The sequence below is a fragment of the Jaculus jaculus genome, chromosome 12 (genome assembly GCF_020740685.1).
Source record: "Jaculus jaculus isolate mJacJac1 chromosome 12, mJacJac1.mat.Y.cur, whole genome shotgun sequence".
Lineage (NCBI taxonomy): Eukaryota > Metazoa > Chordata > Mammalia > Rodentia > Dipodidae > Jaculus > Jaculus jaculus.
The window spans coordinates 32,847,264-32,859,828 of record NC_059113.1 but is presented as its reverse complement, the minus strand read 5'-3'; the positions used below and the strand labels follow the sequence as shown (position 1 = coordinate 32,859,828).

The 12,565-nt window shown below is 54.1% G+C and overlaps 1 protein-coding gene across 2 annotated transcripts in view; it reads left to right on the top strand.

The window, feature by feature from the left end:
- Positions 1 to 12,552, top strand: part of Slc5a10 (solute carrier family 5 member 10) — a 66,082-nt gene extending 53,530 nt beyond the window's left edge. For both annotated transcript variants that reach the window (XM_045131279.1, XM_004663096.2), the window contains 6 exons: positions 5,786 to 5,893; positions 8,977 to 9,127; positions 11,357 to 11,525; positions 11,619 to 11,834; positions 12,049 to 12,106; positions 12,224 to 12,552. In XM_045131279.1, the coding sequence (XP_044987214.1) occupies positions 5,786 to 5,893; positions 8,977 to 9,127; positions 11,357 to 11,525; positions 11,619 to 11,834; positions 12,049 to 12,106; positions 12,224 to 12,330 (809 nt within the window). In that variant the 3' untranslated portion in view covers positions 12,331 to 12,552. The remainder of the gene's footprint in view (positions 1 to 5,785; positions 5,894 to 8,976; positions 9,128 to 11,356; positions 11,526 to 11,618; positions 11,835 to 12,048; positions 12,107 to 12,223) is intronic.
- Positions 12,553 to 12,565: the final 13 nt, after the last annotated feature.

Here is a 12,565-nt window from a genome sequence, read left to right as displayed (position 1 = left end):
CCACCTGTAGTCATGTGCGATCCCAGGGGCGGGGCCGGAAGCTGATTCACCTAAGACGTTCCCCCATCCCTGGTTCCCCGAAGACTGAGAGCGCTCCCAATCCCCCAGCAAGAACTTCACAACTCAAAAAGGACAATGTTTTCCCCCAGGGCATACGGTTGCGGTCCTGTGTCCCCGGGGTCTGCTGGCAATCCTGGCCCAACCCCAAAGCACTCCATCTCGCATTTGGGACGGGAAGACCCGCGGGTCTGTGGCTACTCAGTTGTTCAGTTGTGGAGAGATGGGCGTTCCTAGCCTGGTACCCAATCCTCAGGAGCCCTTCCCAGCCTGCTGCCTGCAAGGGGTCAGGTCTACCTATCCTGGCTGGGTGCTCAGCGCCTTCCAGAGCCCTGTGGCTAGGAGAGGTGGAGAGGGCTAGGCTGTACTCAGACCCAACTCAGGACTAAACGTTCCTCACTCATGGGGGGAGTGGAGACCACATCTGATGGCAAGGTGATGGAGCAGCTTGGCAAAGCCATTAAACCGGGCTGGACAAACAGCCCCTCCCTTGTGGCCTGCCGGTCTATTTGGTCAGGTCACTCTCCTCTTCCCCATTGGCCTCACCATTAGCTGTGGGCCAGAATGGAATTGGTTTGCAGTCCTGAGAAGGCTGTTTCGGTTTTGCTGGGGGCTGACTGGTGACATCTCTAGGCCTTTTGTCCTTCCCAGGACCTCCTCCACTGTCCATCCTCCTGTCAGGCCTCTTTGCCCCTGTGTCCACTGCCTTAAACAGTGACCACTCCCTCCCGAGCCCAGCATCCTTGAGGTCCCATCATTGATCCCCAAGCTCAAGCCCTGCACCCCTTGCCTTCCAGTCCACACCAGGCTTTATGCCATGTAAACTGTGGCACCAGACCCACCCCCATCCAGGTATCCATCCACACACCCATGTCCCCCAGGAGCAGTAGTAGCAAGTCCTGGAGTTCCATTCATAGCCACTGCCACCATGGACCCCAGCAAGACCTCAAAGGTCTTCAATCTTTCTTCTTCTTAGTAGTGCAAAGAGGTCCCAGGTTCATGAAGGAGCCTGGCGCTCAGGCTGGAAGCATGGCTCCCCTTGCCCTTATCTACCCATTCTCCATGAGCCACAAGAAGTTGTCAAAGGGCAGGAGAGATGGTTCAATGGTTAAGGTTTATTGTTTTTTGTTTTTGTTTTTGCAAAGGCTAACAGCTGAGTTCGATTCCCCAGTACCCACATAAAGCCAGACGCACAAAGTGGCACATTTTGGAGTTCATTTGCAGTGTCAAAAGGCCCTGGTGTGCCCATTCTTTTCTCCCTCCCTCTCTCTGCCTCTCTCTCTCTCTCTTTCTCTCTCTCTAGCTCTCCTTGAAAAAGCTAATAAATAATTTAAAAGAAGGAAAGAGGGCTGGAGAAATGACGTAGCCATTAAGGTGCTTGACTTTGAAGCCTAAGGACTTAGGTTCAATTCCCCAGTACCCACATAAGCCAGATGTACATGGTGGTGCATTCATCTGTAGTGACTAGAGGCCCTGGCAGTCCTTTCTCTCTCACTCTCTCTAATAAATTGAAAAGAAGGAGAGCTATGCCATCACCCATCAAGCTCCCCTCCTCCCACAGTCATTAGCAATCCACCAAATGATGTTCCAGAGCACTGTGTTGTCTTATATCCACTGCAATAGTGTGGGATTGATCCTGTCTCCCATTCAACCAATGTGTGCTATTACCACTACCACTTTTTAAAAAAACATGGCCATTCTGATAGGCATATGTCTTATTTTGATTGTTATTTATTTATTTGCTTACTTATTATTTATCTGCATAGAACCCGGCCTCTCATATGGTAAGCAAGCACTCTCCTACTCTTGAGCTATACCTGGAATTCACTATGGAATCTCAGGGTAGCCTCGAACTCACAGTGATTGTCCTACCACTGCCTCCTGAGTGCTGGTTTTAAAGGCACACGCCACCACGCCCGGCTCTTTCTGTAGTTGAAACGGGGTTCTCCAGATGGCTGTCATCTTGCAACGCTTTAGATGTTCACTTACCTATGTATGTCCCTTTTCAGTGAATTGTTCATCTGTGTCTTTTGCCCATTTTCTTTTTTTTTTTTTTCCTGGGAGGGGGCCATTTTGAGGTAGGGTCTCACTCTAGCCCAGACTGACCTAGAATTCACTATGTAGTCTCAGGCTGGCCTTGGACTCACAATAATCCTCCTACCTCTGCCTCCTGAGTGCTGGAATTAAAGATGTGTGCCACCACGCTGGGCCCATTTTCTTTTCTTTTTTTTTTAATTGTTTATTTATTTGAGAGAGAGGAGGAATAGGCACACCAGGGCCTCCTGCCACTGCAAATGAACTCCAGACACATGCACACCTTGGTGCATCTGGCTTTACTTGGGTATTGGGGAGTTGAACCTGGGCTGTCAGACTTTGCGAGCAAGTTCCTTTACCCACTGAGCCATCTCGGCAGCCCTGCTTTTGCCCATTTTCTAATGGATTACTTCTTTTTCTTTGCTGTAGTTAAGTTTTGAGAACTCTTTAAGTATCATAGATGCAGAATCCTCGTGGGGCACATGGTGGACATGTAGTTTCTCCCAGCTTGTCTTCACATCCTTGCCACAGGTGGCTCACCTTTACTTTTTGGCTTTTTCAGGTAGGGTCTCACGCTAGCCCAGGTTGTCCCTTGTGCATCTGGCTTACGTGGGTCCTGGGGAATTAAACCTGGGTCCTTATTTTCCTCCAAAGTTTGACCATCTAAAAATATTCTACATTCAAATCTATGTCCAATTTTGGCCTAGTTTCTGTAGATGTTGTGTTATTTAAGCTACAATTGAGGTTTTGGCCTACAGATAGTCCCCAAAGCATTAAAAAAAATTTTTTTTTAATTTATTTGAGAGAATGAGGCAGAGAGAGAGAAAAAAAAAGAGGAAGAGAATGGGTGCGCCAGGGCCCCCAGCCACTGCAAACGAATTCCAGATGTGTTTACCACCTTGTACATCTGGCTTATGTGGGGAAATGCCTTAACTGCTAAGACATCTCTCCAGTCTCCCCCCCACCCCACAAGGGTTTTTTCACAGGAAGGAAGAGACTCAGAGGCCTTCCATGATCACTCAAAATCACATAGCAAGAGACTGGGAACCTAGGACTGTGTCCCTTTCTCAACCTCTCTGCTGGCCAGCTACTTTGGTCTGGCCCCCACGGATGGTCTGGGCCCGATTGGGATGTAGCGGACACCTTGCTTACCCTCAAGGTACTGCATCCAGTGGCCTTCTGGGGGGAGGTTCAATTAGTCAACAAACACTGGCACAAACACTGGCAGCAGCTGTCATGTCAAGTTGGCTTGTGATGGGCATGGCTAAGATCCAGGCTTTTCCCAGGGCCCATAGTTAAGCATAATGGAGAGGCAGGGTCCAAGAGGGGGATATTGCCCCCAAACCTACGGAGGCCAGACATCCATGAGCTGGTTTTATGAGGCGGGAAGGGAACAGCAAACACAGAGAGCCTGGGTGCTGTTGAGGATGAAGATGGTGTAGAGGGCTGGGGCCTGGCCCAGATGGTGGCTGTAAGGAGGCCCCTTCAGGACACAGGGAACCCCACAGGGCCATGAGCAGGGAGGGACATGGGCAGGGTGGAGGCTAGAAGGGGCAGTGAGGAAGTTACTCATCTGGATTGTTTTTAATTTTGTTTATTTTTATTTATTTATTTGGCAGCAACAGACTGAGAGAGAAAGAGGCAGAGAGAGAGGGAGAATGGGCGTGCCAGGGCCTCCAGCCACTGCAAACGAACTCCAGATGCGTGCACCCCCTTGTGCATCTGGCTAGCATGGGTCCTGGGAAATAGAGCCTTAAACCGGGGTCCTCAGGCTTCATAGGCAAGCGCTTAACCGCTAAGCCATCTCTCCAGCCCCCCATCTGAGTTTTTACTGCCTGTGGGAGGAGAGGGTGACCCCAGGCCATGTCAGGATGGACAAGTGCTATCACAACTGGAGACCTGGCATGCAGAAGACAGACCCCTGGCCTTTCCCAGCCCCTGTGAAGCCAGCTGCTACAGAGCTGGCATTCTGAGGACCCACCTCCTCTACTGCCCAGCCTGTGGTGCCCATGGTGGAGCCCATACTGGGAGCCTGGAATGGATGAAATGAAGTCAGGGAGAATCTCCTGACTCAGCTTTCAGAACCCTTACGTGGATGTGAGACTTTCCTGACCCCTCCCAGGAGGCTGGGACTTCAGCTGATAGAACCAGAAGGGCTGGGACCAGTCAGGGTCTGCCACAGAGTCCCAGGCTCATGTGACCTCAGGAGACTGCACTAGAGTTGCTCACTCTCTTCTGAGTCTGACTGTGTGTCTTAGGCCATTATGTCTTTTTTTTGTTTTTTGTTTGGCCCAGCAAAATTCTACATGTCAGAGGTGGTAGGGTAAGCAGCTGGATGGAGCAGTGCCTCAACTCCTTGTGGCTCTTTCTGGAAACCTTTCTCCCTTTCCCCCCTTCCTCTGTGCCTTTCCTCCCTGCTCCCCACCTTCTCTCATTTACTCATTTGTTCATTCAGCAAATGTTCAGACTGTCTCTTTTGGGCCCAGCCCAGGGCTGGGCGATGCCTGGAACTTGTGATGATTCAACAGTCTGCCCTCGGGGAGCTCCAGGTCTGATGGAGAAGGCAGAATAGTAAACACCTACTAGGATCCTGGGCTTCCTGGGGCTAGGAGTGCTGGGCGGGTGGAGACAGTCAGGGGGAGCCTTGGAGGAGGCCTTTGCCTCTGATCTTGAAGAAAGAGGCAAACCACAGTGACTGGAGTGTTCTGAGACAGTGGCACGAGGGGGAGGGAGGCCTGTAAAGACATGGTGGCACTCAAGGCCGTGGCGTTCAAGGAGTGCGCGCTTGAGAAGGGGGTGCTGAGAAGTGGGCAGTAAGAGGAGAATGTGAGGGCTGGAGAGATGGCTTAGCAGTACCCAGGTTCAATTCCCCAGGACCCACGTAAGCTAGATACACAAGGGGGCGCATGCATCTGAGTTCATTTGCAGTGGCCGGAGGCCCTGGCTTGTCCATTCTCTCTCTCTGCCTGCTTATTTCCTTCTCTCTCTCAAATAAATAAATAAATAAATAAATAAATTAATTAATTAATTAAAATAAAAGAGAATATGAGCAGGCATGATGGCACCCACCTTTAATCTCAGCACTCAGAGGAGTGCTGTGAGTTCGAGGCCAGTCTGGAACTACAGAGTTAGTTTCAGGTCAGCCTGGACTAAAATGAGAAACTACCTGCCAGGTTGGGGGGTGGAGGAAGGAGAGGAGAGTGTGACTCTGGGAGGAATTACAAGATAGTCCTACTGCGGGGAGAGAGGGAGAAAGAAGGCCTGTTGAGAACAGTCCAGAAGGAGGAAGTGGTCCCATACAGGGACAAGGACGTGCTTCGACCTGTCTCTTCAGAGGGGAAGGTCCAGCAGATTGCTGGACAAGCTTCAGAGAGTGACTGCATACCCAAGCAAGTGGCCACACCATGATGCACCACTGAGTAGACATGGAGGCCAGGAGCAGGCCTCTCCTCTCCTGTCTCCTCTTCTCCCTTTGAGGAAGAAGGCAGGCACGCTCACATGGGCTTATGGGCAGGGCCACACTACGGGCCTTGGTCTGGGGCTGAGATTAGGGGACAATCAGAGAAGGGCCAGTGATGGAGGCCAGAGACCAGGAGCCCAACCAAGCAGCTTGAGTTAGGCCAGGTCACCCCTGAGCTGGTGGGGAGGTCGTGTGGGTGCCGTGCACACCACATCTAAGTGTCCATCTCCACAGATGACGTGGGCTGCGTGGTGCCGTCCGAGTGTCTACGGGCCTGCGGGGCTGAGATTGGCTGTTCCAATATTGCCTACCCAAAGCTGGTCATGGAGCTGATGCCCATTGGTGAGTTTCTGTGTCATGGCACGGGAGGGGTCCTGGCAGGTGGGGGATCCACCAGAGACCCAGTGAGGACTAGGTACTACAGGGCCACTCTGGATCCTCTGTGACATCCAGTTGGCAGAAAGAAGTAACCATTAGTGAAAACCTCGGCATCCTGTGGGTCAGCTCTTTCCTATCCACAAGCCTGCTTGGCATAGCTGGGCACATCCCATTGTAAAGATGAAAGCGAGACACTCAAGACCTCCACAGGTCAGCTGACCCCACCAAGGTCAAGGCATAGCAGTGGCCATGCTGAGATACACTTATGGCTACAGAGCCTGTCCTCATGTCCAGGAAGTGCTACCTGATGCCAGGCCCTTTTACCAACACCTCACCTAGAGAAACTGAGGTACATAGAGACTGACACCAGCCTCGATCCACTGTTTTACTCTTTCAGCTCAGCTCAGGATCTCCATGTCTTCATGTGTGAGCTCCCAGCTTCTGCCTACCCCCAAAAATTGTTGACACTAGGGAAAACTATGGGAGCAGATTGGGCTTTCTCCATGTTTCTTTTTTTTCTTTTTTTAAATTTATTTTTGAGGGGAGACAGAGAGTGAGTGAGTATATAGATACACCTGGGCCTCCTTCCCACAGCAAACAAACTCCAGCGCATAAGCTCTCTACTTTGTGCATCTGGCTTTATGTGGGTACTGGGGAAATGAACACAGATCATTAGGCTTTGCAAGAAAGCACCTTCAACTGCTGTGCCATCTCTCTAGCCCCAAAAGTAGATTTTTTAATTTTTTTAATATTTTTGGTTTTCCGAGTTAGAGTCTCATTCTAGCTCAGGCTGACCTGGAATTCACTATGTAGTTTCAGGGTGGCCTCGAACTCACAGCTATCCTCCTACCTCTGCCTCCTGAGTGCTGGGATTAAAGGTGTGCGCCACCACGCCCAGCTAATTTTTTAAAGTAGGGTCTCAGTCTAGCCCAAATTGACTGGAATTCACTGTGGAGTCCCAGGATGGTCTCAAACTCACAGCCATTCTACCTCTGCCACCCGAGTCCTGGGATCAAAGGTGGGCACCACCACACCTGAACCAAAAGAAAAGAAAAGCTGAGCGTGGTGGCGCATGCCTTTACTTCCAGCACTCGGGTGGCAGAGATAGGAGAATGGCTGTGAGTTCAAGTTCAAAACCACCCTGAGACTACATAGTGAGTTCCAGATCAGCCTGAGCTACAGAGAGACCCTACCTCTGGGGGGGGGGGGGGGAAGAGGTATTCACTCTGTGGCCTTGAACTCATGGCAATCCTTTTATTTCTGCCTCCCAAGTGCTGGGAGTAAAGGCATGTGCCTCCATGCCCAGCTGAGCACTTATAATTTGTGGAATTCCATGCTAGAGCTCAGTCCTTTGTGCCTTGACTTTTGTTGTTGTTGTTTTAGTTTGAGGTAAGGTCTCACTCTAGCCCAGGACTAACGTGGCATTCACGCTGCAGTCCTAGGTTGGCCTCAAACTCAAAGCTGTGCCCCTACCTCTGCCTCCTGAGTGCTGGGCTCCATGGTTCTTGTGGCAGCCTTGCTAGTCTGAGATTGGGTGGGCTAGGGGAGGTCCCACCCTAAAGAAAATGAAGATTCAAGGCTCTGAACCCTGCAGCCTTGCCTCGCCTCTCTGGATGCTCCCCTCCCCTGCCTCCCTCCCCGCATTGTGCAGGGCAGGTCCAGGATCCAGATATGCATACCTGGGAACAGACCTTGGCTCTGCCGTGTGCAGACGGAGATATTTGGGCCATGCCACTTCCCTGCTTGGAGCCTGATGGACTCATTTGTAAATTGGGGATAATGACTCTACCCACCCTCAGTGTTGTTGCCAAGATTATGCCTAATGACAGTGCCTGGCACAGGGACCGACCGTACCGCGAACTCCCACTTCAGGCTGTGCCATTCCTTTCCATCCTGGGCCAGGGACTGACTCAGCCCCCAGCACTGACACCCACCTATTGGCCCACCAGTCCTGTTTAGGCCTTGAGCCCTCTGCCCAAGGATATGAGTACAGTAAGCGCCAAGTTAGTCCACCCCCCCCCCCCACAAACAAGCAAGGAGGGAGAGCTAATGCTTGGGAGAAGATCATAACTCACTTTCTTTTTTATTTTTATTTTCGCTTTTTTCAAGGTAGGGTCTCACTCTAGCCCAGGCTGACCTGGAATTCACTTATGTAGTCTCAGGCTGGCCTCGAACTCACAGCCATCCTTCTACCTCTGCTTGCCCATAACTCACTTTCCTTTGGGCCAGTCATGGGATGCCAGAGAGCCACACGGCAAGTCAGAGAAAAATCAAGGTCAGGCAAAACAACCAGCAATAAATGACCGCTGTAATGCCAGCCGAGGAGGGCCAGTGTCAGGCTCTTCCTAGGATAAGGGGTTGAAGCCAGGAGGGCAGGGAGTGGGCTACAGATGGGGGAAGGGCATAAACCCTTGCAGACACACTCAGAGAAAGACCCAGGTGTAAGAGGTTAGCAACCTGAGGTGGACACGGCACTGAGTTGGAGAGACCTCAGCTCACAAAATGCTGCCCCCTCCCAGGGCCAGGCTGGGACCTTCACTGATGGTCGGGCAATGGATGGGTACATTTCTCAACCCTTCCCCCAGGCCAAGGAGAGGGCATCCACCATGCCTGCTTAGGGATACCCTGAGCAGGAAGTGATGGGGATTCCAGAGACTAAACCACTGTCTGCCTGGGTGTGACCTCCCTGCCGAGGGTCCCACGCCCACCTTCCTCATCCCATGGTTCCACCCCTGGCTGTGAGTCCCCTGCAGCCGGCTCCCCTCCTCTGAGCTCCCAGGCAGGTTGGTGCCCTCCCTCCAGTGAAGACAGGGTGGGGAAAGTGCTCCGTCAGCTGCCGGCTCAGCAGCAAGCAGACGCCAGGGCTGGGAGCAGCATAACCATGTGGGTAATTACTACCGGGCAATCCTGCCACGGGGCAAGGCTGCACAGCTGCCCCCCTCCACCCCCGTTTGGGTCCTGATGACTTCAGACGTCCTTGGTCGGTCTGAGGCAGGTGGGGCTGCAGGGGCCACGCAGGGTCACAGAGGCCCCCATCCTGTCCCCAGGCCTTCGGGGGCTGATGATGGCTGTGATGATGGCGGCGCTCGTGTCCTCGCTGACGTCCATCTTTAACAGCAGCAGTTCGCTATTCACCATGGACATCTGGAGGCGGATGCGGCCCTGTGCTGGAGAGCGCGAGCTGCTGTTTGTGGGACGGTATGGGGAGGCAGGCGTGGGGAGCCAGGGCTTGAGGGCCCGTCAGAGGTGGGCTTGTAGAATGCACAGGGGGGTGTTGGAGAAAGGAGAATGCCACATACCAAAGGGAGAGGAGACTAGAGAGTCCTGTGCGCGTCTCATGTGGGGTGTGTCTGTCACCCCTTGCTGGGACCAGCTCTGCTTCCCCAGTCATGCTGGAGATCACAGTCTTCCTCAGCATCTGAGCCCTCATCTTTCCAGGTTGCTTCCAATTGCCCCCAAGGGTCCCTCAGGCCAGTACTTCCGCAGGCCACCTTGGCTGTTTGAGGGCTTGCTGTTTCTTCTTGGTTCAGTTTGTCCCCTCCTTACTCAGTTTAGCACCTAGCCCCATCTTTCTAGGTTCTGCCAAGAGTCCCTTCCTCCATGCAGACCTCCCTGACTTCACTCAAGGCCCAAGCCCTCCTCACCGTGCTCTGGGGCATTGCCAGTTCCCTCCCACTCATGGGAGACCATAATAGGTCCAAATGGCAGGGCATGGTGGCACACACCTTTAATACCAGCACTCAGGAGGCAGAGGTAGGAGGATCACTGTGAGTTTGAGGGCACCCTGAGAATACAGAGTGAATTCCAGGTCAGCCTGAGGTAGAGTGAGACCCTACTTTGAAAAACAACATAATAGGTCCAAATGGTCCTCCCCACTTGACCATCCTGCCTTGTCCCGGTGACTGGCCTGGTGCTTGGGAGGCCTTGGCCATGGACAGTGGAGGGTGGCCCCTCAGTGTGCAAAGGTGTCTAATTGGCCCCCTCATATCCCCGAGCCCCACCCCAATTGCAGCCTCCATCCACCATAGGGTGCCCAGCCCCATGATGCAAAACAGCTGGCTTCTGTGGAAAGGCTCTGTTGGGACATGCCAGGGAGCTTCAGGTGGCCTGAGTTCATCATGGGCAGGGAGCCTCTTGCCACTGTGATGGGACACATCCATGTCCATGAGACTTGCCCACTTGGCCACTTGGCTGATTGCTCCCTGATGCCCCTGCCTCTCCAAACTGCCATCTGCCCTCCCTACCAGTGTCTTCCCTGTGTGCAGTCCCTCCAAGCTGTGTCCTCTTGGGTACTGGGTCTGGACACCCCCCCTGTCCTGTGGTTACCCTGCCCTCTGGCCTGGAACTCTGGTAGCCCTAATGCCTGGCCAAAGACCAGCAGAACAGAGAAGAGAGCATGTTGGGGTCACTGATAAATCACAGGCACTGTCATGGGTTAGGGGGAGGGACTTAGTCTCCTCTTAGTCCTGGGCTTTACTAGTCCCTAGAGGCATCTCCCATCCCCGCAGACTTCTATTCCTTCCATCCCCTCCCGGAGGCCCCTTCTGTCTCCTCTCTAGGGTTCTGTGACAGCTGGGTAATATGGAGGACTCAGAGGTCCAACTGCCCAGGGGTGGGATGGAGGGTGCAGCGTTTGGGCTCCCTAGAGGCTGTCATAGGCAAAAGAGGCACCCTGAGGGCCCGGAGCCCTGCACGTAAGGGACAGCTGTGGTGGGCAGTGAGAGGATGGGGCCTTAGATGCTCTTACAGGCCACTAACATCACCCAGGCTGCAGGCCTCGCCCATCTTGCTCTTGGAGCCAAGTGAGCGTACTGAGCCAGGGATGGGAATTTGAGGTTTCAGGGCTCCTCCAGGAAGCCCTCAGATCCACGCTGCCTGCAGGTTCCCTCCACCAACCCGCGTGGCACAGGCAGTTCTGTGTCCTGAACCCACCCAGCCCACTGTCCAGCGAGAGAGCAGCCCTGGGGCAGCTGTGCGGAGAGACTGAGTCCTCATCGCTCCCGGCCCATCCCCGCATCCCTGGCGGGGAGCACACTCTGCCTTGGGAAAAGGGAATCCGCCCAAAGCTGCAGGTCTGGGGATGTGGGGCTCCTGCCAAGGAGTCCAGAAAACACCCCTCTCCCCAGGGCTGGGGGCGGGGAGGTTCAAAGACCCGCCAAAGGAGCAGGCTGGCCCGGAGGCAAGGGCCACATGTCACTCACGGTGCCCAAAAATATCTAGGGAGTTCTGGGAGCAACTGTGCCCACAGAAGTGGGGCGCACGGAGCTGGCCTGAGTGGCTGGCTCATCAGGCCACAGGGAACCACAGCACGGGTATAGAGTGGCAGCGGGGCATTCTGCTCCTGGCCTTGCTGGCCTGGGCAGCAGGGGACGGGAGGTCTTGAGGAGCAGGGGAGCTGAGGCAGGATGTGCCCGCTGCTGCCCACAGGATAGTCATCGTGATTCTCACTGGTGTGAGTGTGGCCTGGATCCCGGTCCTGCAGGGCTCCAACAGCGGGCAGCTCTTCATCTACATGCAGTCGGTGACCAGCTCCCTGGCGCCTCCGGTCACCGCAGTTTTCATCCTGGGCATATTCTGGCGGAGGGCCAACGAGAAGGTGAACGGCAGGGAAAAAGCAAAGGTGGGGCTCCCCCTGCGGGTGCTCAGCGGTGGGTGCCTCCAAGTCTGACCTTGACTCCCTCCTCCCCAGGGGGCCTTCTGGGGCCTGATGGCTGGGCTGCTGGTGGGCGCCCTCAGGCTGGTTCTGGAGTTCCTGTACCCAGCGCCCCCCTGCGGCGAGGCGGACACCAGGCCCGCCCTCATCCACAGCGTTCACTACCTGCACTTCGCCATTGCGCTCTTCCTGCTCACCTGTGCCGTGGTGGCAGCCGGTAGTCTGCTGAGTCCCGCCCCCCAGCTCAGGCAGGTGAGAGCCTTGCCCCTGACCCCACACGCCATTCCGGAGCTGACGCCTGAGGTTTCCTCCCTGCCTTCTGATTTCTACCCATTTCTGACTCCAGAACGTTCTAGTCATTGACCCCTAAACCTGGCTGGCCCTGCCTGCCCTTTGTGTTGTAACTTGTCTCCCATCTTTCTGTGGGGACCACCCTGCCCTGCCTTACCACTCGGATCCTCTACAGATTGAGAATCTCACCTGGTGGACCCTGGCCCGGGAGCCATTCCTAGGAGCCAAAGCAGGTAAGTGGGTGACACTGTCCTTTATTCCCAGCTCCACACTGGAGGTGGGAGACATGGGCACCCAAGTGTAGATGGTGTCCTTCACTGTCCGAACCCCCCCCCCCAACCTCCTCCCAGGTGACAACCAGACGCCTCAAAAACGTGCTTTCTGGGCCCGTGTGTGTGGCTTCAACGCCATCCTCCTGATGTGTGTTAACATCTTCTTCTATGCCTACTTCGCCTGATGCTGCCACCCCCAAGGGAACATGCACACCCAAATGCTCAGGACCATCCTCCTTCCCTAAAGTGTACACGGAGGCCCAGGAGAACAGAATGGCCTCACAGCTACGCAGTGGGCGGATCGATGGCCAGTGGCGACGGAAGCTCTGAAAATGTAGAGGACAATATTGCAGAAATAGTACGAAAAGTCAGACATAGCAAGGCAATGAAATTTCCGTAGACATCTATCTACTGGTTTGT